This window comes from Ovis aries, chromosome 6 (genome assembly GCF_016772045.2).
Source record: "Ovis aries strain OAR_USU_Benz2616 breed Rambouillet chromosome 6, ARS-UI_Ramb_v3.0, whole genome shotgun sequence".
Taxonomy (NCBI): Eukaryota; Metazoa; Chordata; class Mammalia; order Artiodactyla; family Bovidae; genus Ovis; species Ovis aries.
In genome coordinates this window covers 59,208,996-59,235,771 of record NC_056059.1, presented here as the reverse complement: position 1 = coordinate 59,235,771, position 26,776 = coordinate 59,208,996, and the positions used below count along the sequence as shown (strand labels likewise).

Here is a 26,776-nt window from a genome sequence, read left to right as displayed (position 1 = left end):
CTTCTTTAATTTCTAAATAATATTTTATAGTTTTCAGAGTATGGATTTAACACTTTTGTTAAATTTATTTGTAAGTATTTGGTTCTTATTGATGATGCTATTTTGTTCTTATTAATGATGTTATAGATGGAATTGTTAATTTCATTTCTGGTTTGTTCTTTTGAAAAGTAGAGAAATACAGTTGGTTTTAATATATTGATCTTGTATCATGCAACCTTGTAGAACTCATTTAAGTTAGTTCTAACAGTTTTTCATTTTAGTAAATTCCTTAGGATTTTCTTTATTTAAGATCATTTCAGCTGCAAATAAAAATAATCTTACTTCTTTCTGCCCAATCTTGTATGCCTTTTATAATTTAGCTTTGCCTAATGGCTTTGTTTTTTTTTAAAAACCAGAGTGTTGAATAAGAGTGGTGAGAATGGATCTCTCTCCTAAACTTAGGGCATTACATTCCAACAGCTTACCTGTCGTTTTTAAAGTATAAGCTTTTAATATAATTTAAAATTATTAAATTTCATTTGTCTATTCTGTGCTGCTGTTAATATACACTTTTAGTCAGATATATCATTTTGCATTTAACTGTTTTTCAGGCTAAAGATTTTTGCATTTGGATAGATTTTGTGAAGTGTGTTGGTGATAATCAGTTTCTGCTTGTGGATTTGGTGGATGAATTAAACATAGTAATCAAAAATATTTGTATTTCTTTACTTTCAAATTCATGGGAAATAGATGGGGAAACAGTGGAAACAGTGTCAGACTTTATTTTTTTGGGCTCCAAAATCACTGCGGATGGTGCCTGCAGCCATGAAATGAAAAGATGCTTACTCCTTGGAAGAAAAGTTATGACCAACCTAGATAGCATATTCAAAAGCAGAGACATTACTTTTCCAATAAAGATCTGTCTAGTCAAAGGTATGGTTTTTCCAGTGGTCATGTATGGATGTGAGAGTTGGACTGTGAAGAAAGCTGAGCACTGAAGAATTGATGCTTTTGAACTGTGGTGTTGGAGAAGACTTGAGAGTCCCTTGGACTGCAAGGAGATCCAACCAGTCCATTCTGAAGGAGATCAGCCCTGGGATTTCCTTGGAGGGAATGATGCTGAAGCTGAAACTCCAGTACTTTGGTCACCTCATGCGAAGAGTTGACTCATTGGAAAAGACTCTGACAGTGGGAAGGATTGGGGGCAGGAGGAGAAGGGGATGACAGGATGAGATGGCTGGATGGCATCACTGACTCGATGGACGCGAGTCTGAGTGAACTCCGGGAGTTGGTGATGGACAGGGAGGCCTAGCGTGCTGCGACTCATGGGGTCGCAATGAGTCGGACACGACTGAGCAACTGAACTGACTGATTTTCAAATTAGAGAAGTAAAGCCAACCCCACAGAGCACTGCAGTGCTTATTTTGCATAAAATCCTGTACTCTTCAAAGTGAGTGAACACAGTGGTATGATACGGTTTCTCTTTGCATTTTTGGTAGGCAGATATAGCTTGTTTGCTCGTTGAGCCCATGTACAGTGGAAAAGTTACTAGCTGTTTGGTTATACTTCAAAGTAAATATGTATCAGCTTTTGTACTTTGATCTTTTAAAGTTAAAAGGTCATTAGGATAGCTTCCTTTGTGCAGGTTTAGGAGTATTTATTGCAAAGGTTTTTTTTCCCCACCTCTAACTCTACTAATAGATTTGTAATTAGCAGATTTGGAAACTTCTAAAAAATTAATAATTTTTTTTTTGAGTGCTGGTCTGGTACTTTGTCTTGACTTATGTCAGTTCAGGTCAGTTGCTCAGTCGTGTCTGATTCTTTGTGACGCCATGAACCGCACCATGCCAGGCCTCCCTGTCCATCACCAACTCCCGGAGTCCACCCAAACCCATGTCCATTGAGTCGATGAAGCCATCCAACCATCTTATCCTCTGTTGTCCCCTTCTCCTCCTGCCCTCAATCTTTCAGGGTCTTTTCCAGTGAGTCAGCTCTTTGCATCAGGTGGCCAAAGAATTGGAGTTTCAGCTTCAACATCAGTCCTTCCAATGAACACCCAGGACTGAATTCCTTTAGGATGGACTGGTTGGATCTCCTTGCAGTCCAAGGGGCTCTCAAGAGTCTTCTCCAACACCACAGTTCAAAAGCATCAATTCTTCGGTGCTCAGCTTTCTTCACAGTCCAGCTCTCACATCCATACATGACCACTGGAAAAACCATAGCCTTGACTAGATGGACCTTTGTTGACAAAGTAATGTCTTTGCTTTTAATATGCTATCTAGATTGGTCATAACTTTCCTTCCAGTGTAAATGTATATTAAAATTGCATTTGGGCTGCCTGATAGGTGATGCTTTTCTTTGATAGTGTTGTAGAATTGTTAGTTACACCTTAGGGTAGGAGAGTGCAACAGATCTTTCCCTTTTGCTTACATTTATGTGACTCAGCTGGTGAAAAATCTGCCTGCAATGTGGGCGACCTGGGTTCCATCCCTGAATTGGGAAGATCCCCTGGAGAAGGGAAAGGCTACCCACTCCAGTATTCTGGCCTGGAGAATTCCAAGGGGTCACAAAGAGTCAGACACGACTGAACAACTTTCACTTCACTTCAAGAACGTCTTATATTTTAAAACTTTTACTAGAAAATGTCTTGTTGGCATTTTCAGTTTTTTCATCTATGAATTAAAGAATGTTATAGACTTTGTTATGTGGATTAAATTCGTTTTTTAAAGTGTTTAAATCATTGTCTGGCACAGAGTAAGTCCTATTTAAGGGTTTGTTAAAAAAGTAAATAGGGACTTTCTTGGCGGTCCAGTGGTTCAGAACCTGCCTTCCAACGAAGGGGACGCAGGTTCGACTGCTGGTCCTTGAACTGGGATCCCGCATGTTGCAACTAAGCCCTGGTGCTGCAGCTGCTGAGCCCACACGTTCTGGAGCCCACAAGCCACAACTTGAGGGCCTGCATGCTGCAAAGAAGAGCCCATGATGGAAGATCCCCCCTGCAGCAACAGAGATCCTGTGTGCCCCAATTAAGACCCAACACAGCCAAATAGATAAATAAATGTTTTTTAATTAAGTAAATGAAGCCCTAAATCAGGGCATTGGCAATAGAAACAGAAGAAGGAAGACAGCAGTAGTCAGGAGATTCTTAGATAGTTTGGTGAGGTGGAGGGTCAGAAGGAGGAAAAACAGTGCCCATTTTTCTGTTTTGAGTGAATGCTTATGCTGTGCATTGAGGTGGGAAAGAGAGAGAAACAAGTACCCCCAAAATATGAGCTTGGTTTTGGATGTTATGAGCTGGAGGCATCTTTGGGGCATTTGGATAGAGGTGAGATCCAACCAGTCCATTCTGAAGGAGATCAGCCCTGGGATTTCTTTGGAAGGAATGATGCTAAAGCTGAAACTCCAGTACTTTGGCCACCTCATGCGAAGAGTTAACTCATTGGAAAAGACTGATACTGGGAGGGATTGAGGGCAGGAGGAGAAGGGGACGACAGAGGATGAGATGCCTGGATGGCATCACGGACTCGATGGATGTGAGTCTGAGTGAACTCCGGGAGTTGGTGATGGACAGGGAGGCCTGGTGTGCTGCGATTCACGGGGTCACAAAGAGTTGGACACGACTGAGCAACTGAACTGAACTGAAGATGACAGACTGTTTGGCTACATGGATACGGAGCTCAGAGGTCTGGAGTAGAGACAAGATTTAGGAGGCTCAGGTGGCTCAGTGGTAAAGAATCCACCTGCTAAGCAGGAGACGCGGGTTCGATCCCTGAGTCTCCTGAAGATCTCCTGAAGAAGAAAATGACAACCCACTCCAGTGTTCTTGCCTGGAAGGTTCCATGGACAGAGGAGCCTGGCGGGCTTTAGTCCGTGAAGCCTCCAAGAGTGGGTCACGACTGAGCGACTAAACAGCAGCAGCAGCAGCAGCAGCAGCAGCAGCAGCCGCAGCAGCCGCAGCAGCCGCAGCGTGCTTCTAAGAGGTACCTGATTTTGAGATGGATGTAAGTTAGCTTATGCAGTGTGAGTATGTGAATCAGAAGTTTTTAACTGAAGGTCCATGGAGAGCCATTAATAGGCTTTAGAGAAAAGCTGTGAAGAAGAGTATTATACTAAAAGTGAAAGTATTTTGTTTTTTGTAGCCACAATACTGTAATATGACAAGAGTACCATATGATAGAAGAGTCAACTTGAATAATTTTCCTGGGAAATAATACACAATAATGTTAATTTAATACCTGCTTAAAATTCCTTAAAACAAAGAGCAGTAGATAAAGTCATGCCCACAAATTAATCTCAAAGTTTATTTTAATAAGCAATCTTTAAAAAAAAAATCTACCATCAGTTTCATTTTACACAGTTAAGAACCTCTCTTTCTGAGCCCAGGTGTGAAGGTCAGTGACTTTAGAAATAACCACTCATGTGTTTAACCATTATTAATTAAGCATCTGCTAATCTGAGGTGCTGGCCCTGTACTTGAGATACAGAGGTGAGTAGGATAGACAAGCTTCCTGTATGGAATTTATAGCAATGTGTTCAAACTCAGATTTCTATGACTATCAAAAGTATCTCCTACTAATCATTTTGGGACCCATTTCAGGTCTTAGTCCTGTCCTTGAGGCTGTCTGTATTAGGTGCTCCTGGTGCTTTTACAGTTTTGTGATTAGCTCTGTCTTAGCACTGTTTTGTATTTAATTCTTCATATACTAATTTGTCTCCCAGGTAACTTTATGAGGTCTTTTTCCTGTTTGTGTCCTAAGTCCCTGGCATGGTGCCTATCCGTAATCACATAAGGATCAAATGTATCAGGAATAATAAGGGAAAGGCCATATTGCTAGTGATGGAGTGTGGCTGCTTTTGCTTAGATCCTGAGAGTTATCAGGATCTATCAGGGCTTCCTTGATAGCTCAGTTGGTAAAGAATCTGCCTGCAATGCAGGAGACTCCAGTTTGATTCCTGGGTTGGGAAGATCCGCTGGAGAAGGGATGGGCCACCCATTCCAGTATCCTTGGGCTTCCCTTGTGGCTCAGCTGGTAAAGAATCACCTGCAGTATGGGAGATCTGGGTTCAATCCCTGGGTTGGGAAGATCCCCTGGAGAAGGGAAAGGCTACCCACTCCAGTATTCTGGCCTGGAGAATTCCATGGACTGTATAGTCCATGGGGTCGCAAAGAGTTGGACATGACTGAGTGACTTTCACTTAGAATTATGGTAAAACTATGAGGGGGCAGTCGTGGTCAAGTAGAGAGAGAACTATGAAAGGAATTTGGAGTCAGAGGACCAGGTCGCAATCTGGTGTGCCATCTCTAATCCCCACAAGAATCTTGTGAGGCAAGTGGCATTATGAGGAAACAGAGGGCCAGAAAAGTTAAGTAATTCATCCCAAGTGCCCGGTGCATGTGTGCTGAGTTGCTTCAGTTGTGTCTGACTCTTTGTAGCCCACCTAAGTGTAGTCCTCTGTCCTTGGGACTCTCCAGGCAAGAATACCAGAGTGGGTTTCCATGCCTTCCTTCAGGGGGTCTTCCTGACCCAGGATCGAACCCATGTCTCTTACATCTCCTGCATTGGCAGGCAGGTTCTTTACCACTGGTGCCACCTGGGAAGACCCCAAGTGTCTAGTGAAAGTGAAAGTCGCTCAGTCGTGCGACCCCATGGACTATACAGTCCATGGAATTCTCCAGGTCAGAATACTGGAGTGGGTAGCCTTTCCCTTCTCCAGGGGATCTTCCCAACCCAGGATCGAACCCAGGTCTCCTGCATTGTGGCCAGATTCTTTTACCAGCTGAGCCACAAGGGACACCCAAGAATACTGGAGTGGGTAGCCTATCCCTTCTCCAGTGGATCTTCCCCACCCAGGAATCGAACTGGGGTCTCCTCCATTACAGGTGAATTCTTTACCAACTGAGCTACCCGGGAAGCCCAAGTGTCTAATAGTAAGTGGCAAAACTGACTAAAAGCTTATGTTTGTCAGACTTAATTCTACTTATTTATCTATAAAATGAAGATAAATCATTCTGTTTGCCTTTATACCTCATAGAGTCGTCAAAAGAGATAAATCCGTGTCCAGTAGCTGTAAATAGAAGTGTGAAAAACTTGTTGCTATTAGCTGTCTGTGCTAAAATCTGTTTTAATGTTTATGTGATTTTTGCCTAAATCTTTTGCTTTATTTGAACTGTCATGTTCAATTAATAACTATTTAAAAAGAAAATAAGAGTTAATTACCACTCTTTTGGTTTCGCCAAATAAAACCGTTTCTTTTACCATTTCTTTTAGAAGTGAAATCCTGGGACAAAGGGTATGCACATTTAAAATTTTGATAAGTGTTGTTGGATTGTCTTGGAAAGGTTATACCAATTTTTACTGTTATTAGCAGAATAGTGTGTGAGAATCTGTTTCCCCACACCTTTGACATACCTGGGCATTACGAATCTTTTAACACTTAAAAAAATAATAAAGTTCTAATTTATCTATTATTTGTCCGGTTGAGCATCTTTTATTATTTGGTTATTTGCATTTCTTCTATAATTTATCTACTGGTAACTTTTATCCATTTTTTTCTACTGGATTACCTTTTATTGATTTGTAGGAGCCCTCATATAATGTGTGGTAGATATTTTCACGTTAGTTATTTTTTAACTGTTTATGATATCTTTTATTTTTATGTAGTCAAATTTTTCTTTCTTAATGGGTAGTTTCTAGTCTTGATGTTCTGCTTGGAAGGACTTCCCTTTGCTAAGATTATAAAAATAAATTTAAAAACATGTTCCTTTTTCTACTCATATACTGAGCAAGAATTGTTCTGTAAGAGTGATGTTTAGATCCATTATTTGGGAATTTGATTAGTCACTAGTGTTATTCTTTATTTCATGAAATCTTTAAAGACCTGGAATACCAGGTAGGGACTGTTGATAAAGAATAAGGTAAAGTCATGGTATAAATTAAAGTCAAATTGGTGACCTTTTTATCTTAGATGTTTATACACCAGATGGCTGCTCACTTTGGAGGTAACTCCTAAAAAAAGTGTGAGTAGAATGACTTTCACTCCAATGAAAATTCTTTTTCAAAAGTTTAGATTTTTAGTAGATACTGAGTTAGGATCAGGATGCTGTAATTTAATTGTTCTGCTGCCGTCAGAGTGTAACGGCATGAGGAGTGGGAAAGTAGGGGAGAATACAGGGAAAGGAAAGGGGTTGTGAATAGGAAGAATTACTTAGGAAGAAAAGGTTGCAAAAATGCTTAGGATTGGCAGGGTGGTACAGACAGAAGTCAGAGAGCTTAACGTTACCAATAGTTCCATTTCCTGAATTATGTTTTGTTTTCTTTCTCTTTGTGGTTTTAAGTATTTGTGTTTCCATCACAGATGGAAAACCACCACTGGCTTTAAGCTGATTGTTAATGTTCAGTATTGAACTGTGGTGCATGTGTGCTCTGTGTGTGCATTTGAAAAATCACACTATTTGAAGACTCACTTGGTAATTTCAAAAGTGAAACTCCAATGTGAAACTCTCATTTCCTCCAGAGGCAATAAAGTAAGTAGTTGTCCCCCTCAAATTCAATTCTTTGCAAATTATACGGAAGACTGTGGCTTTCTGGCTTTCTTTATTATCTAGTTTTTCTTTAGCAACTGACACAAATGTCTCAGTTTCATAGCTAAGGTACCATTTTGCAAACAATATATCTTAGATTTTATTAGGATGGATTTGTGACTTTTTTATATTGGGAAATTTACAGAAGAGGGTATAAAACCAGGGAAGTCTGTAACCTTTCAAAAATATTTAACATGTCTGTGTACCTCGTTTATCTGTTTTCTTTATTGGCTTAACCACAAAGCTATGTGTTTCTGTGTTTGCAGAACACACTTATTTGGGATTTTTGACATTTTAAGAGTGTGACAGTTACCGCCAGGATTGAGGAAAAACATTGTTACCTTGTTACACTTGACAAAGTACTTTTAACAGGTATTTTCCTCATTACAGTAAAGAGAGAGAACTTGGAACAGGCAAAAAAAAATTGAAGACTCAGGATTATAAGCATTGAGGATAGGAATAGGGAAAATAGTTCAACTCCCTCTTTGAACCCAGTTCTTTGAAATTCAGATCCTAAATTCTCATATTCTGTGTTGCTTATACCCTTCCTTGCCTGTGAGTAGAGATGTGGAGATGTTTCAGTGATATGCAGGGTTAATAGTGCATAAATGAGGGAGAAGGGAAGCTTTTTACTGAGTCAGAATTGTGATAGATGCATAATTAATCCTCATAAAGTGTAGGGAGTATTCGACTCACTTTACTGATGAGAAAACAGATTAAAAGTCAAGGTAATACCTTGGTCCACTGGAAAGTGCTAGAGCAGAGATTCATGCCAGGGATTTCTTACTCTAAGGTCTATTGCCTTTTCTCTACACCACAGTGTATTCAGAGCTTAAATCTAAAAGTCCGTCCTAAAGAACATTAGTGCTGAATATCCATCGAAAGGAGTGATGTTGAAACTGAACCTCCAATACTTTGGCCACCTGATGCGAAGAACTGACTCATTTGAAAAGACCCTGATTCTGGGAAAGATTGAAGGCAGGAGGAGAAGAGGACGACAGAGGATGAGATGGTTGGATGGCATCACCGACTCAATGGACATGAGTTTAAGTAAACTCCTGGAGTTGGTGATGGACAGGGAGGCCTGGTGTGCTGTAGTCCATGGGGTTGCAAAGAGTCAAAGAGACTGAATTGAACTGAAAATCTAAAAGCGTAGGAAGAATATGTATCATAAGAAAGATGAGTGATATTAATTATAAGTTACATTGCAAATGTTTTAGTAGGATTAATTTGACAGAGTAATTGAAGGAAGTATAATCAAAATTTTTCCTTTGGAATTTGGAAAAATCATGTAAAGGGAAATAATTTAAAAGTTCTTAGTTATTAAGGTCTTAAATGATCAGGGTTGTAAGAGTTATTCTTCTCTCAAACTGGAGTATAAATTCCATAGGCAAGGATTATGTTCTTCAACTCTTTGTCTTTTCCCCTAGTGTGTCTATGATGATGGGATATGTGCAGGCATAATCAATAAATGCTTGTTACTTGCCTCTTCTAACTGTGCTGTTTTTAGCAAAAATTTCCTTTATTTTTGCCCTGTTTTTGGCCAGATTCTGAGGATTAAAATTACTCTTCATTAGGCACATTATTATTATTTTTGAATCTTTTTGCCTGTGCTGCTCAGCTTGTAGGATCTTAGTTCTCCAACCAGGGATTGAACCTGGTTGAACGGGGCCTTAGCAGTAAAAGCTCGGAGTCCTTAACCACTGGACCATCAGGGAATTCCCTAGACTCATTTTTTTAACTCAGGTAATCTTATCAGTTAATTTTTGCATCTAAAAAGGATGCTGCTGCACACTTGGAACTATATCATTGTGAAGACATGATTGAGAGTGCACCAGTGTGTATGTAGAGTTGTTCCTTTTTACAATTGAAATTAGAATTTTGTGCAGTTAATGTTTGTTTATGAATCTCCTTTTTTGCTTCTAGGATATTCGAAAATTCTTTGGGGTTATACCAAGTGGAAAGAAACTTGTAAGTGAAACAGTAAAGAAGAATGAGAAAACAAAGTCTGCTGAAGAAAGTTTAAAAGCAAAGAAAGGAATAAAGGAAATCAAGGTCAGTTTTCCAGATGCAGTGTTGAATTGTATAAAATAAACTCAGTTCTGAGATTTGATATATTGAGAGCCTTATGTAAATATAAATTTCGACGTATTTAGCAGATAATAAGGTCTTACTTATTTCTAGTTAATATGTCTTACTGTGTCTATAGTTTGGTATTTTCGTTAACTGTTTTAACGAAAACTTAACCAAAGTTTGCTCATAAAGATATAAGCTCCAGTATTGGGCTTCTCGTGAAGCAAGGCTTTGGAGGAAAGCTTTATTCTTTTTCCTATCCTCCTTGGGCTTCAGAGAATTTAAGATATAATATCACTATGATAAGCAGGCAGTGGTGCCAGTAGTGTATTTGAGTTAATATTGTTCCTCTGTGTGTAAAATGTGAGAATTTTGCAGCTCTACAGGTAGGTTTACTACTACCCCACCCTTTATGCCATAATTGGCATATGAATTATATCTATATATGTTAATACTCCACATTCAATATAATAATTATTGCTCTAAACCAACGTTATTTTAAAGGAATTAACAAAGGAAAATTGCTTTGTGACTACATATGGTGATGGATGTTAACTAGACTTATGGTCATTTTATAATATATGTAAATATTGAATCATCATGCTGTACACCTGAAACTAATATAATGTTACATGTCAATTATATCTCAGTAAAAACTTCCTTTGTAAATAAGGTAAAAATAATTTTAAACAATATTTTAAAAACATGTAAGAGTAAAATTACAAATGCATGTAATTAAACTGTCATTAAAATACCAATAAATTATAATTTAAACACATAAATTAACTTTTTTTATTTCCTAGGTGAGACTAAAATAAAAATCTCAGTCTTCTGCTGTCAAAAAAAAAAAACAGGAAGATTGATCTTTTGTACTTAACCATATATTGGCCACTTCTGGTGTTTTCCTTTCTTATCAAAGATCTGAATTTCCATCTACTATAATTTTCTTTAATTAATATATTTATTTATTTAATTATATAAATGCACCCAGTCTTAGTTCCAGCACACAGGATCCTTTCGATCTTTGTTGGCAGCATGCAGAATCTTTAGTTGCGGCATGCAAATTCTTAGTTACTGCATGTAAAATCTAGTTCTCTGAGCAAGAATTGAACCCAGACCCGCTGCATTGGGAGCATGAAGTCTTAGCCACTGGACCACCTGGGAAGTCCCTTATACCATTTTCTGTAAATCTGAAGAATTTTCTTAAGCATTTCTTGTAGAATAGGCCTATTGGCAGTGAATTCTATAAGTTTTTGTTTATCTAAAAATGTCTTTATTCTGTCTCCATTCTCGATGTTTTTGCTGGATATAGAGTTTTGGACTGATGGTTTTTGTTTCAGCACTGTAAAGGTGTTCCATTCCTTTTTTTTGGTCTCCATTTTTTTCTGGTGAGATGTTAGCAGTCATTTATATTGTTTTCTCTTGTATGTGTGTATTTTCTCATGCTGCTTTAAAAGACATTATCTTTGAGTTTCAGCCTTGCCCATGGTGTACTTGGGTGTAGTTTTCTTTTTTTTTTTTACTACTGTTTAGGGTTTCTGAGCTTCTGAGTCTGTGAATTTATATATTTTTTTGAATTTGGTAATTTTTTACCATTATTTCTTCAAATATATTTCTGCTTTACTCTCTCCTCTTCTTATAGGAGAAGAGTCCTTATATATATATACACACACATACACGCATATGCCCACACACACATATATGTATATATATTAGAATTATGGAATTGCACTACAGATAATTGAGGCTTGTTGTTTAGTCCCTCAGTCGTGTCTGACTCCGTGATCCCATGGACTGTAGCATGCCAGGCTTCCCTGTCCTTCACTCCCATAGTTTGCACAAACTCATGTCCATTGAGTCAGTGATGCCATCTAACCATCTCATCCTCTGTCATCCCATTCTCCTCCCACCTTCAGTCTTTCCCAGCATCAGGGTCTTTTCAGATGAGTTAGTTCTTCACATTAGGTAGCCAAAGTATTGGAGTTTCAGCTTCAATATCAGTCCTTCCAATGAATACCCAGGACTGATCTCCTTTAGGATGGACAGGTTGGATCTCAGTGCAGTCCAACGGACTCTCAAGAGCCTTTCCAACACCACAGTTCAAAAGCATCTATTCTTCAGTGCTCAGCTTTCTTTATAGTTCAACTCTCACACCCATACATGACCACTGGAAAAACCATAGCCTTGACTAGATGAACCTTTGTTGACAAAGTAATGTCTCTGCTTTTTAATATGCTGTCTACGTTGGTCATAACTTTCTTTCCAAGGAGTAACCGTCTTTTAATTTCACGGCTGCAGTCACCATCTGCAGTGATTTTGGAGCCCCAAAAAATAAAGTATGCCCCTGTTTCCACTGTTTCCCCATCTATTTGCCATGAAGTGATGGGACCAGATGCCATGATCTTAGTTTTCTGAATGTTGAGCTTTAAGCCAGCTTTTTCACTCTCCTCTTTCACTTTCATCAAGAGGCTCTTTAGTTCTTCTTCACTTTCTGCCGTAAGGGTGGTGTCATCTGCATATCTGAGGTTATTGCTATTTCTCCTGGCAGTCTTGATTCCAGCTTGTGCTTTATCCAGCCCAGCATTTCTCATAATGTACTCTGCATATAAGTTAAATAAGCAGGGTGACAATATACAGCCTTGACGTATTCTTTTTCCTATTTGGAACCAGTCTGTTGTTCCATGTCCAGTTCTAACTGTTGCTTCCTGACCTGCATACAGATTTCTCAAGAGGCAGGTCAGGTGGTCTGGTATGCGCCTCTCTTTCAGAGTTTTCCACAGTTTATTGTGATCCGCACAGTCAAAGTCTTTGGCATAGTCAATAAAGCAGAAATAGATGTTTTTCTGGAACTCTCTTGCTTTTTCTATGATCCAGCGGATGTTGGCAATTTGATCTCTGGTTCCTCTGCTTTTTCTAAAACAAGCTTGGACATCTGGAAGTTCACGGTTCACGTATTGCTGAAGCCTGGCTTGGAGAATTTTGAGCATTACTTTACTAGCCTGTGAGATGAGTGCAGTTGTGTGGTATTCTTTGGCATTGGGATGAAAACTGACCTTTTCCAGTCCCGTGGCCACTGCTGAGTTTTTCAAATTTGTTGTCATATTGAGTGCAGCACTTTCACAGCATCATTGTTCAGGATTTGAAACAGCTCAACTGGAATTCCATCACCTCCGCTAGCTTTGTTTGAAGTAATGCTTTCTAAGGCCCACTTGACTTCACATTCCAGGATGTCTGGCTCTAGGTGAGTGATCACACCATGGTGATTATCTGGGTTGTGAAGATCTTTTTTGTATAGTTCTTCTGTGTATTCTTGCCACCTCTTCTTAATATCTTTTGTTTCTGTTAGGTCCCTACCATTTCTGTCCTTTATTGAGCCCATCTTTGCATGAAATGTTCCCTTGGTATCTCTAATTTTCATGAAGAGATCTCTAGTCTTTCCCATTCTGTTGTTTTCCTCTATTTCTTTGCATTGATCCCTGAGGAAGGCTTTCTTGTCTCTCCTTGCTAGTCTTTGGAACTCTACATTCAAATGGGTATATCTTTCCTTTTCTCCTTTGCTTTTCACTTCCCTTCTTTTCACAGCTATTTGTAAGGCCTCCTCAGACAGCCATTTTACTTTTTTGCATTTCTTTTTCTTGGGGATGGTCTTGACCCTGTCTCCTGTACAATGTCACGAACCTCCGTCCATAGTTCATCAGGCACTCTGTCTGTCAGATCCAGTCCCTTAAATCTATTTCTCACTTCTATTGTATAGTCATAAGGGATTTGACTTAGGTCATACCTGAATGGTCTAGTGGTTTTCTCCACTTTCTTTAATTTCAGTCTGAATTTGGTAATAAGGAGTTCATGATCGGAGCCACAGTCAACTCCCGGTCTTGTTTTTGCTGACTGTATAGAGCTTCTCCATCTTTGGCTGCAAAGAATATAATCAATCTGATTTCGGTGTTGACCATCTGGTGATGTCCATGTGTAGAGTCTTCTCTTCTGTTGTTGGAAGACGGTGTTTGCTATGACCAGTACGTTCTCTTGGCAGAACTCTTATTAGCCTTTGCCCTGCTTCATTCTGTATTCCAAGGCCAAATTTGCCTGTTACTCCAGGTGTTTCTTGACTTTCTACTTTTGCATTCCAGTCCCCTGTAATGAAAAGGACATCTTTTAATTGACATATATCACCTGTTTGTTTGAGGTATATAGCATGATAGTTTGATTTACACATATTATAAAATGATTATCACTCTGGGTTCAGTTAGCATCCATCATCTTATATACATACAGTGAAAGGAAGAAAAGTTTTTTCCTTGTGTTAAGAACTCTTGGGATCTGCTGTCCTAAATTTTCCTGTGTAGCATACAGCAGTGTTAACTACAGTCGTCATGTTGTACATCACATTCCTAGCACTTTATCTTAAACTGGAAGTTTTTACCTTTTGACCACCTTCCTCCAGGTCCTCCTTCCCCCCACCCTCTGCCTCTGGTAACCATAGATCTGATCTCTTTTTTTATGAGTTCATGCTTTTTTATTTTTTGCTTTTGATTCTATGTACAGTGAGATAAACAGTATGTGTCTTTCTCTGATTTATTTCACATAGTTAAATGCCTTCGAGGTCCCTCCACGTTGTTAGAAATGGTAGGATACCCTTATTTTTTATGGCTGAGTAATATTCATATATTCACAACTTCTTTATCCATTCATCCATTGACTGACACTTGGGTTGTTTCTGTGTCTTGGCTTTTGTAAGTAATGCTGCTATGAACATGTGGGTGCAGATAACTTTTCAAGTTAGTGTTTTTTCTTCCTTTGAATATATTCTCAGAAGTGGAATTGCTAGTCATGTGGTAGTTAGTTCTATTTTTAGTTTTTTGAAAAACCTCCATACTGTTTTTCATAGTGGCTGTTCCAATTTACAGTTCCACCAGCAGTGCACAAGTGTTCCCTCTTATCCACATCCACACCAGCATTTGTGATCTCTTTATCTTTTTGATGATGCGTCTGGCCTAGTCTTTAGGGTTTCTCAGATGGTACTCTAGTGGTAAAGAACCCGTGTGCCAATGCACACAGAGACCTGAGAGATGCGGGTTCGATCTCTGGGTTGGAAAAATCCCCGGAGAATGAAATGGCAACCCACTCCAGTATTCTTGCTTGGAAAATCCACATGGACAGAGGAGTCTGGCCGGCTACAGTCCATAAGGTCGCAAAGAGTCAGACAGGACTGAAGCGACTTAGCAGCAGCAGTAGGAATAGGCCAGTGTGTGTGTGCATGCTACGTCACTTCAGTCGTGTCCAACTCTGTGCGACCCCACAGATGGCAACGCACCAGGCTCCCCCGTCCCTGGGATTCTCCAGGCAAGAACACTGGAGTGGGTTGCCATTTCCTTCTCCAATGCATGAAAGTGAAAAGTGAAAGTGAATTTGCTCAGTTGTGTCCGACTCTGCACAACCCCACAGACGGCAGCCTACCAGGCTCCTCCGTCCATGGGATTTTGCAGGCAAGAGTGCTAGAGTGGGGTGCATTGCCTTCTCCATTCTTTAGCCTAATTAGGGCATTATTGACATTTGGGGTGAGATAATTCATTGTTCTGTGCATTGTAGAACGTTTAATAGCATCCCGTATGTACCCATTATATACCTGTAACACCCCCACCCCAGTATGAAAAGTGAAAATGTTTCCTGTAGGGGCAGGGTTTCTCTGGTTGTGAACTATTGAGCTCAAGTCTAACAAGGAAAAAATAGGTAAGTTATATAGGCTTCCTTGTATTCTAACTATACTGTGATGTTTATAGGTAAATAATTCTCGTACAGAAGATGAAATCAAGCCAAAGCCGTCAAACAAGAAAAAGAGGATCATCTATGATTCGGGTAATATTTCTTTTCAGGAGTTTTCAAGTTTAAAAATTTTCATTTTGTATCCGTTAGAGCTGATGTTCTGTGTAATGTTAATAGGTGCTGTGAGAAGAGGGCTCTGTGTTCAAGAAAAGTTGAAAACAACTTTTATTATACTACAGGATTTATCAGAGCTGAAATATGTTAATAAAGTTTTGTTCTGTAGAGATGTGGTATATATGGCGTGTCTGAAACTTACTTTGAATATGCTAAAGTATTTGTATTAATTTCTCTTTCAGCTGAGGTTCTTGGAAACTGAATTTGAAAAAGAGTGCCATAAAATGTTGCTTTACAAAGATCTAAAACTTCATTTTTGTCCTTTTGATTTGGTCCTTTTTTATTGCAGTTAAAAAGGAAAAATGGTAAAAGTTTTAGATTTTGATTTTTTTGGAGAAGATCTATCCAGTATGAATTCTTAAAATTAAGAATGTAACCTAAGGAAGCAGTTATAGATTATCAGGATTTTGACAGTGATAGCAAAGGTTCTAAAAGTACCTGAATGTTTATTGTGAGTCTTTTACTGCCGTATATAATAAAGAATTTGAAATAAGTACATATCCCTATTCCCCAGAAGTTTCCATCTTTTGGGACAGTGGAAATATAACTGATACATTTTTAGAACTGTATGAGACAGGATTTATAAAAGCATGGTGAGAGGAAGAGGAAGGACACTGAAATTTCTGAAACTCCTGTTTTGTACCAGACATATACTAGGTATTTGTACTTTGTCTTGATTTGTATTTAAGTGCTCTGGGTGATTAGACTGTGGTAGACAGAATAATGGCCCCTAAAGATGCCCACGCCATGGTTACTAGAACCTTGTGACTATGTTCGGTTGTAAGGCGAAAGAGGTGACATTAAATTTATAGGTGACCTTAATGTAGGGAGATTATCTGGATGGGCCCAGTGTAGTCACAAAGAAGAGGAAGGCAGAAGAAGAGGTTTAGAAATTGACTGTGGAAGGAGGTCAGAAAACTGGAGAGATGGCTGTGTGAGAAGGACTTGGCCTAATGCTGCAGTCTTTGAAGATGGAGGAAGGGAGGGGGCTATGAGCTAAGGAATGCTGGCAGTCACTAGAAACTGGAAAAGGCAAGGAAATGGATTCTTCTGTATAGTATCCAGAAAGGATCACAGCAGTCCTGATGCTTGATTTTAGTCCAGAGACCCAAGTTGGATTTCTGACCTCCAGAACTGGGAATAATGCATTTGTGTTGTTTTAAGCGAGTAAGTTTGTGCTGTGTTACCGCAGCAGTAGAAAGGCTTAACCACTGGGTAGTGATAATCTATCAGAATTTAAAAAAGAGATTTGTTTGGAAAAGAATCTTGAGGAATTGATTAATAATAATCACTTCAAAGTAATTCCTGGTAGTCTAGTGGTTAGGACTTGGTGCTTTCACTGCTGTGGGCTCAGGTTCGATCCTTGATTAAGCTAAGATCCCACAGGCTGTGTTTCATGGCAAAAAAAATAAAAGCAAACTATATGGGGGTAGGGTGGGAGGGAGGTCCAAGAAGATGTATGAATATGGCTGGTTCACTTGTGTTAGCAGAAACTAACACAGTGTTATAAAGCAATGATATATTCCAATAAAAGAAATAAAAGCACACTATATTAATACTATTTCTTTTCAAAGTTTTTATTTTCCTCTTGTATTCAGATTCAGAATCAGAGGAAACAGTACAGGTAAAAAATGCCAAAAAGCGACCAGAAAAATTGCCACTGTCTTCTAAACCTGCTAAAATCCAACAGCGGGATCCTGTTACCTACATTTCAGAAACAGGTAAGGGCACTAAATGTGTTTGTTTTCGAGAGAAGTGCACTGTGTATTGTGTTCTTGAGCTTCTCTTGGTAGCTAAATGTATCTCCTTCACTTTCAACTGAACTTCAGTTGCCTTTTTCTCTGTGTAGAATTGTCCTTACCAGGGGAAGGCTGTAATTATCTTTGGCATTTCCTGTGAGTTGAGGGCCAATAACAGGATAGTTGTTTCTTGGAATTTTTTTTTTAAGTGCTCTATATCAAACCATACATGTTGATACTTTGTCTTGAGCCATATATTAAACTATTATTGGATTGTTTAAAAACTTTGGTGTTTTATTTTACCTTTTTAAGTCATAACAATCTGAAGTATATAATGACTATGCAAATTTGTGCCTTCTAATCTATAATCTTGTGACTTGAATTCCTTATATTCTCTGGTGACCCTAAAGATTTAATAGTGGCTTTAAAAATATGCTTGTTTTTGTGTTTATATTTATTTGATCTATTTTGAGTGGTCCAAAAATAAGACATTTATAAATGTACACTAATTTTAAGATGTCATAGTATAAATAATGTCATAGTATATAAATAATTGCAGTATTCTTTTGTAGTGAAAGGCCCTGAATTACATTGTCATCTTAGGGAAAAAAAAACTTAGGGTGGATTTGTTATAAAGTCATTTTGATCTGAACATTGTTAACTCCTAGAGGAGACTGTCTTCAAATTCACGGAGCCTATTGAATCAGTTTCTAATAAAAATGCTTGGGGGCCATGAGAGCATCTGGTATATCTCACTGGTTTGTTCGTCTTGAAGAAAACCTCTGACAGCATTATTTTTAGCACTCAGTTACTTGTGTTGCTGGTGAAGTGACTACACCTGTTTTGAAGAGATAGGGTAAAAACCGCATAATTGTTTTGGGACAGCATGTTGCAACTTGCATTCACGAGGCTCTTACTGATTGTCTTTTCCATCCTGATTGCTAGGTGCTGGGGATATAAAGGTAGGAGTATAGACTCCTAAGTACTGTAGGAATTGCCTGAGGCTGCAGTATGCACTAGTTAGAGAGAGAGCTTAATGGAGAGGGTAGGATTTGGTCTAATCCTTGAAGGATGAGCAGGTGATGGAGGGACAGAATATGTCTGGTTGTTGTTTAATCTCTCAGTTGTTTCTGACTTTTGCTACCCAATGGACTGTAGCCTGTCATGCTCCTCTGCCCAAGAGATTTCCCAGATAAGAATACTGGAGTGGATTGCCATTCTCTTCTCGAGGGGAATCTTCCTGACCCAGGGGTCAAACCCACGTCTCCTGCATTGGCAGGCAGATTTTTTACCACTGAGCCACCAGGGAAGCCCGTCTGGTTAATAGGATGGGATTATTTAAGATACAGCATCCAGCACGAGGCTTGATATGTTCGTAGGACCCCAGAGAGACTGCTTGCCCACATGATGAGAAATAATGAGTGGTATATGAGGCCAATTTAGGGAAGACTTTGAAAGCTAGATGGAAGAATTTAGTTTAACATACAGGGAAAATGGAAAACTAATAACTGAGGAGGCTGAGACTCTTAGAGTAATCTATGAGTGAAGTAATAAATATTTTAAAGAGGTAGCAATAGTAAGGGACTGATCTATAAACATTTGAGACGTGAGTTATAGATTAGGTTTTTGGATTACCTGTGGTTCAGCCATGCTGTCTATGATTTACTATTAGGATAATTGGAAAGTTGATGTTATTATCCTGCTTATGTTTAATTTTTTTTATTTTCTAGCATGAGCTTTATTGAGATAGAATTCACATACCCTACAATTCACCTTTCATGTTTTAGTGTTACTGGAATTTTATTATTTATTACATGTTTGAGCTGGTACTTGAGAGCATGAAGGTACCCATGGTAGATAAATTGGTCAGTAAGTAGGGAATGAAACAGGAAAGAAGTCCTTGTGTTATAGAAAGAAGCTGAAAGAAGCCCTGCCTGGGGGGATACATCCTTGGTTCCTATCTAACTCTAAAGGGCTAAAGGTCAGTGACTCTGCCTCCCTTTCTGTAAAGCAGAAACTCTTAATTGAATAGGACAGTTGGGACAACTTAACAGGGTGATGCACATGAGAGGGCCAGACCCAGTGCCTGAAACATAAATAGCCTGCTGTCAAAAGGGAAAACTAAAAACAAAAGAAGCCCACAGATGAGATTTGCAGGCTCTCTGAAACATTTGCATATTTAATAAAGTTGTTCAAATACCAAAGGGAAAATCTAAGTGGCATGAGCATATTTCTATAACATTTTTTGTAAGCTGAGATGTTTCTTCATTATGACTTGTGGCAGGTTGACTTTTGAACCTGGTTCGTTGCTAAATATCTGCTCAGGCAAATGCAGTCTTCCATTAAAGGGCCCCCTCTTAACATCTAGCCACCTTTGTCAAGTTTTAAATATGTGGGAGAGATACTAAAACCAGTTAAGGTGATAGGTTTATTATGTAACTGAAGGTGGTGTGATCAGGCTTTTCAGTGACACTCTGAAAACGTCAAAGTTGGCAGACAGTAATGGCCTTCAACCGGGGATCAAGGCTATCCTTATCTTGTGATTTTTAGAGGTCAGACAGTTTAAGCTCTGGTCACAGATTTTTTTTAACATGGGACTGTTTACTTCAGACCAGGTATTTTTGAATGTTATTTTCTAAGGAGATAACTGACATCTGAAAATTTTATGACCATTAGACAGTATTTATGTCATTCTGCCAAGGGTATGTGCGTGTGAAAGTGAACGTTGTCTCCTGGTTTTATCAAAGAATCTTGGGGTACAACGTATCCATTTAATACGATGCTATTATATAGTTTTCTGCTTTTTCTTAGAATTGAGATATAGGAAAGAAGCTAACTTTTTTTGCCTATTTTATCTTTTCATATTTTTTTATACCTTCGAATGATAGGTGAATAGGAGAAAGATAAGCCCTTTTCCTTCCCTTCATAAAAGAGAATGAGACTGTTAAAAAGAAGTCTGCAATAAAAATTAGCATAATGAGATCAGAAATAAATGAGTTTGTAAAACAGAAAAGTGCAGCTTGAAATAAATTTGAAATTTCTTGACCACAAAATAATCTTTTTATTCATTTTTAAAGCTAAATCTATAATTATGAATAAATAAATTATAAATATAAACATTTATCATAAGTTTAAATAAAATGTGTGGTAATAGTTTACAAATAAAAATTCTGACCTAAAATTGTTTTTATTTTATTCTTTTTGGAGTTTGGAGCTTCTTGTGGAGAATTATATTATTCAGTTTTAATAACCTATTAATTCCTAAAGAAATGATTTTGCTTTACTATTCCATATTTTATCTTTTATAAATCAACTTTTTTTTTTTTTCCTGACAGTATAGCATGTATAGTGATTAAGAGCATGAGCTCTTGAGTTAAACCTCCTACTGCCTGGGTTAAACCTTCATTTACCTTCCCTATGTCCTAGTTTCCTTGTTTGTAAAATGAGGGTATTACTAGTGCCAGCATCAGGGGCTTTTGTGCTTGATCAAATGAGATAATGCTTGACAAGCACTCAAAGTAGGGTCTGGTACATATGAAATGGTTAGTAAGTATTAACTGTTATTCTTATATTTTGACTTGATTGTTTACCTACATCTGCCTTTAAAGATTATGCTAAAGACATTTGCTTTTGCTTAGGTATTTAGGGCTTCTTTTGATTATATAACTATGCTTTAGAAATTTAGAAATTGTATTTGACCCACTTATGTTATAGATGCTCTCTGACCAATGTAGGATCATGTGTCTATGGAGCACTTGAAATGTGATTAGTCCAAATGGAAAAGGTGGTATGTGTGAAGTATAGATTTCAAAGACTTAAAAAAAAGATAAATTATCTTATTAATAATTTTTTAGCATCAGTTACATGTTGAAATCATCTGAATATTTTTGGATAGATGAAATATATTGTTAAAGTTAATTTCATCTGTTCCTTTCTACTTTTTATTCTTTCTACTTTTTAAAATGTGGATCACATTTTATTTTGGTTGCATAGTGCTTTATAATCAATGAGAAATATATTTAGGAAATAACAGTACTTTAGAAAATAACCTACTTAACCTACTTCAGGTGCTTTTGTTTGTACTATCATATGAGTCTTTAGGCTATATTATTATACACATCTTTAGGCTTATCATTTAGCTCCATGACATACTTTTCATCATCACTTTGACTAAACTTATCTTCTATTACTTACTGATTTCTAAAGTACTTTAACTACATTAGTTTCCCAGATTACAGGAAAGGGAAAAAATTCTTTATACTATACGTATCTTCATAGCAACTGTTGACTGTAGTGGGATGTTTTTGAAGGTTGGTAAAAATCCAAAGTACTGGGTAAATATATTTACTTTTAGCTGTTTAATGAAGTGAGAGACCTTGAGTTTTGTTTGGTAAAAGATGACCTTTTATTATGCAATTTCATCAGGAGCTGTGGGTGTTTGCTTGAAAATAGTGAGGGTTTTCCATGTCTTGAGAATTGTTTATGACTGGTAATTAAAAAAAAATAAATTTTTAAATTGAAGTGTAGTTGATTTGCAATGTTGTGTTAGTTATAGGTGTACTGCAAAGTGAATCAGTTATGCATATGCACATATCTACTCTTTTCTAGATTCTTCTCCCATATAGGTTATTACAGAGTATTGAGTAGAGTTCCTTGTGCTATACGATAGGCCCTTATTTGTTATTTATTTTATATATAGTAGTATGTATGTGTCAATGCCAATCTTCCAGTTTATCCCCCCTTCCTCCTCTAGTAACCGTAAGTTTGTTTTCTCTGTCTGTGACTCTTCCTGTTTTGTAAATAAGTTCATTTCTTTTCTTTTTTAGGTTCCACATATACGCAATATCATGATATTTGTTTTTCTCTGTCTGACATACTTCATTCAGTATGACAGTTGCTAGGTCTACCCGTGTTGCTACAAGTGGCATTATTTCATTCTTTTTCATGACCGAGTAATATTCCATTGTATATATGCACCACACATTCTTTATCTGCTCCTCTGTTGGTGGACATTTAGGTTGCTTCCATGTCTTGGTTTTTGCATAGTACTACAGTGAATATTGGGGTGCATGTCCCTTTTGGAATTAAGATTTTCTCAGGTATATGCCCAGGAGTGGGACTGCTGAATCATATAGTAGTTCTATACTTAGTTTTTTGTATCAGTTTACATTCCTAGCAACAGTGTGGAAGACGTCCCTTTTCTTTACACTCTCTCCAGCATTTATTGTTTGTAGACTTTCTGTTAACGGTCATTCTGACCTGTGTGAGGTGATATCTTGTTATATTGTAGGTTTGATTTGTATTTCTCTAATAACTAGTGATGTTGAACATGTTTTCATATAATTTTTAGCCATTTGTATGTCTTTTTTGGAAAAATGTCTATTTAGATCTGCCCATTTTTTGATTGGGTTTGGGTTGTTTTTTTTTTTAATTGAGCTGCATGAACTGTTTGTATATTTTGGAGATTTAATCCTTTGTTGGTTTGTTTGCAAATATTTTCTCCCATTCTGTGTTTTTATGACTGGTAATTTTTAGTGAGCACATAATTTCAGAGGCAAGTGCTCTTACAGCTGTAATTATTTGGGGAACATTAAGTGGGAAAAAATTGGGAATGTGGTGTTCTCCAGATTTACCAGGCAGTATCCATGACTTGGGGAAATAGCAGTAGAAAATATTACTGGAGATGTATGTGCTAATTTTTAATGACCTATAACTTTGTATACCGGATAAATGGAAATGGATTTTATATAGGATAGAGACCTTCTCTTAGACTTTTCAGGGAAACCCAGCATGATTGAGACAGAATTTCTTTGAAGTGAGAGGAAACTTAAGAATTATATTTCTTTCATTATACTTGTTCAAAAACTAATATTGATTTGTGCACCAAGACTATAAAAGAAACTAGGTTTAGGTTTTAGAGGATGAGTATTTACATTAATATTATTTAAAATTATCTAAGTAACACATTCTCACTGAAAAAGAATTAATTCAAATATAAAACATTCCATTCCTTCATCCATCCCTTTGCCTGACATTGCTATATAAATTTAAACTATATAATATGAAAGAAAGAAAGTGAAGTCACTCAGTTGTGTCTGACTCTTGCGACCCTATGAACTATAGCCCCCCATGTTTCTCAGTCTGTGGGATTTTTCAGGCAAGAATACGGGAGTGGGTTGCCATTTCCTTCTTGAGGGGATCTTTCCCACCCAGGAATTGAACTCAGGTCTCCCACATTGCAGGCAGACTCTTGACCATCTGAGCACCAGGGGACAGATAAAAAATATATATATATAAAATATATATGTACGTATATACCCAAGTGTATATGTATTTGAGAGCAGCATCTTGTAACATTTCTGTAGCTTGGTTGTTCATAGTTTAATGTCTCCCTCCCTTCCTCCTTTCTTATTGCCTTTTCTCTCCTCCTTCCCTCCCCACCTGCCCCAGCCTCTCTTTCTTTCAATACAGAAAGATCTGTATCTCATTCTTTTAAACTTCTGCATTTAATTTAATAGTATGCATTTACTTTTTCTCATCCTCTTATTTTGGATATTGGATTATTATATGAATATCCTTGTTTATGCTTCATTGTGAGAGAACATATCTAACTATCAACAAGTGGGCAGTTCACAATGAAGAATATGATCACTTAAGAGAGAGTAGTGGGACTTCCTTGGTGGTCCAGGGGCTAAAACTCTGTGCTACTAATGCGGGAGGCCTGGGTTCGACCCCTGGTCTGGAACTAGATCCACATGCTCAGACGTAGTGCAGCCAAATAAATAAAATTTGTTTAAAAATAGCTTTTCTTAAGATTTAGTGGTATTCATTTTTAAGGATGTAGTTCATCCACCTATATTATGAAGGATAGAATGGGGCTTCTACTCTTTGATTCTTAGGTCCAGAAAAGGAACTTTACATTTATTTTCATTAAATTTTTTTCGGAAGCTCTTGACATTTTTATCTTGATTCCAGGCTTTTGTATTCTGATTCTATCATCTATTTTTAAAATTTTAAGTTTGAATACTTTTATTGAACAATATTAAATTCTTTGGACTCCTCTGGTGGTCCAGTGGCTAAGACTCCACACTCACAATGCAGGGGGCTGGGGTTTGATTCCTGATCTGTGAACTAGATCCCACATGCTGCAGCTGAGAGTTCACATGCTGCACCTAAAGATCCCATATATCCTAAGACCTGGTGCAGCCAAGTAAATATTTTAACAATGTTAAATTCTCACTAATTTATTTATTTAACAAATGTGATGGTTCACCATATATGCCCAGCCGTGTACTGGACAATCTATAAAACAGGTAAGAGAATAAAGTTCTGTCCTATTTTCAAGGGGTTATAAACTATCAGGTTATCTCTTTTAAATACTATAGATTATAATATAAGGAAACAATTAACAGTGATAGAAATACCTTCCAAGGATATTTGGGCATGAGAGAAATCGCTTTTATTTTGGAGGTTCAGGAAGCATTCCCTGGGAGAGAGATTCAATTTGTAAACTTTCATAGATTTACTTAAACTAGATTACTGCCACCTAGTATTGTGTTATACCTTGTATTTTCTTAATTACAGCATCATCTGTGTAGGAATCTCTTACTCTACTTGAAACCCCTGTGTCCACAGTGAGAGGCAGGGGGAGTCCGATCATAATAATGTTAACATATGTTTTGTCTCGTATGGTATTGTAAATTTTTTTCAAAGCAGTGTTTTACAGACTTCATGAACAGAATAACATTATATGGCTTGTGTTTTCTATCTGTCTCATTGATCTTTAAAACTACCTTATATTCAGGGCTGACTTACCTTAGGAAAACTTACTTTTGAAAGAATCAACTTTCAAACCATTACACAAACCTTCACTGTGGATGAATTCTGTAGTTCTTTGGATGTCCCCATCCACTTTTTTTTTCATATCTTCCAATTTGATGAACCTATCTGTGTACATTTTCTGGATCGTTAGTAAAATGCAGGAGATACAGGTTCGATCCCTGACTCAAGAAGATCCCCTGGAGTAGGAAATGGCAACCCTCTCTCATAATCTTACCTGGAGAATCCCATGGATAGAGGAGCCTGGTGGGCTGTAGTCCATGGGCCCAAAAAGCTGGTCATTACTGAGTGACTGAGCGCACGTGTGTACACACACAAAGAAACCTTTTTCAAAATGGACATGATCCATTATCAGCCCCCTGGATACAGATGTTCAGTTTCTTTTGAATAGCTGTTCAATTACTTACGAATTTCAGAAACCACTGTCACTTATCTTGTATTTCTCCATTTTGCCATAAATCAGTACTTCTTAATCAAGGGTGATTTTGCCTCCCAGGGGAACTTTGGCTTATCTCGAGTGCTATTTTTGGTCATCACAACTGGTGGATCCTGTAGCATCCAGTTGGTAGAGGCCAGAGACGTTATTAAACATCCTACAATGCAAAATGTCAATAATGCAGAGGTTAAAAACCCTGCCGTGGCCTATCAGAAGACAGTTTTGGTAGATTCTTTGTTGAAATCCAGACATCCCTGTTTCTAGTATTCTTCTCATCTACTAGTCCTATAACTCAAGGAATAAATGATGGCTTAGGCCAGTGCAGTGTAATGTCAGTGAATTCTCTGCTTCTATTAAATACTTTCTCTAAGGTTTTTAATTGAAATATGGTTGATCTGCAATGCTGTGTTAATTTCTGCTGTACAGCAAAGTAATTCGGTTATACATATATGTACATTCTTTTTCATATTTTTTTCCATCACAGTATATTGATTATAGTTCCCTGTGCTATACAGTAGGACCTTGTTGCTTATCCATTCTGTCTATCATAGTTTGCATCTGCTAACCCCAAACTCCCACTGAAGCCCTCTCCACCTCTGTCCCCTTTGGCAACCAGAAGTTTATTCTCTGTAAGTCTGTTTCTGTTCCGTAGATAAGTTCATTTGTGTCTGTATTTTAGATTCCACATGTAGGTTGTATCGTACAGTATTTGTCTTTTTCTTTCTGACTTCACTTAGTATGCTACTCTGTAGTTGCGGCCATATGGCTGCAGATGGCATTATTGTATTCTTTTTTCAGGCTGAGTAGTATTCCATTGTATATATGTGCCACATTGCCTTTATCCATTCATCTGTCAGTGGGCGTTTAGGTTGTTTCCATGTCTTGGCTGTTGTGCATAGTGCTGCTTTGAGCATTGGGTAGGGATGGGGGTGTGAACATATCTTTTTGAATTGTAATTTTGTCTGGATATATGCCCAGGAGTGAGATTGCTGGGTCATGTGGTAGTTCTGGCTTTTTAGTTTTTTGAGTAACCTCAATACTATTTTCCATATTGGCTGCACCAGCTCACATTCCTACCACAGTGTACAAGCGTCCCCTTTTCTCCACCCGCTCTCCAGTATTTGTTACTCGTGGACTTTTTAATGATGGCCATTCTGACTCGTGTGAGGTGGTACCTCATTGTAGTTTTGA

At 37.8% G+C, this 26,776-nt stretch overlaps 1 protein-coding gene across 2 annotated transcripts in view; it reads left to right on the top strand.

Moving 5' to 3' along the window:
• The window catches only part of RFC1 (replication factor C subunit 1), a 72,871-nt gene that overhangs the window by 4,104 nt on the left and 41,991 nt on the right, over nt 1–26,776 (top strand). For both annotated transcript variants that reach the window (XM_027970935.3, XM_027970934.3), the window contains exons 2-4: nt 9,488–9,616; nt 15,415–15,490; nt 17,170–17,292. In XM_027970935.3, the coding sequence (XP_027826736.1) occupies nt 9,488–9,616; nt 15,415–15,490; nt 17,170–17,292 (328 nt within the window). The remainder of the gene's footprint in view (nt 1–9,487; nt 9,617–15,414; nt 15,491–17,169; nt 17,293–26,776) is intronic.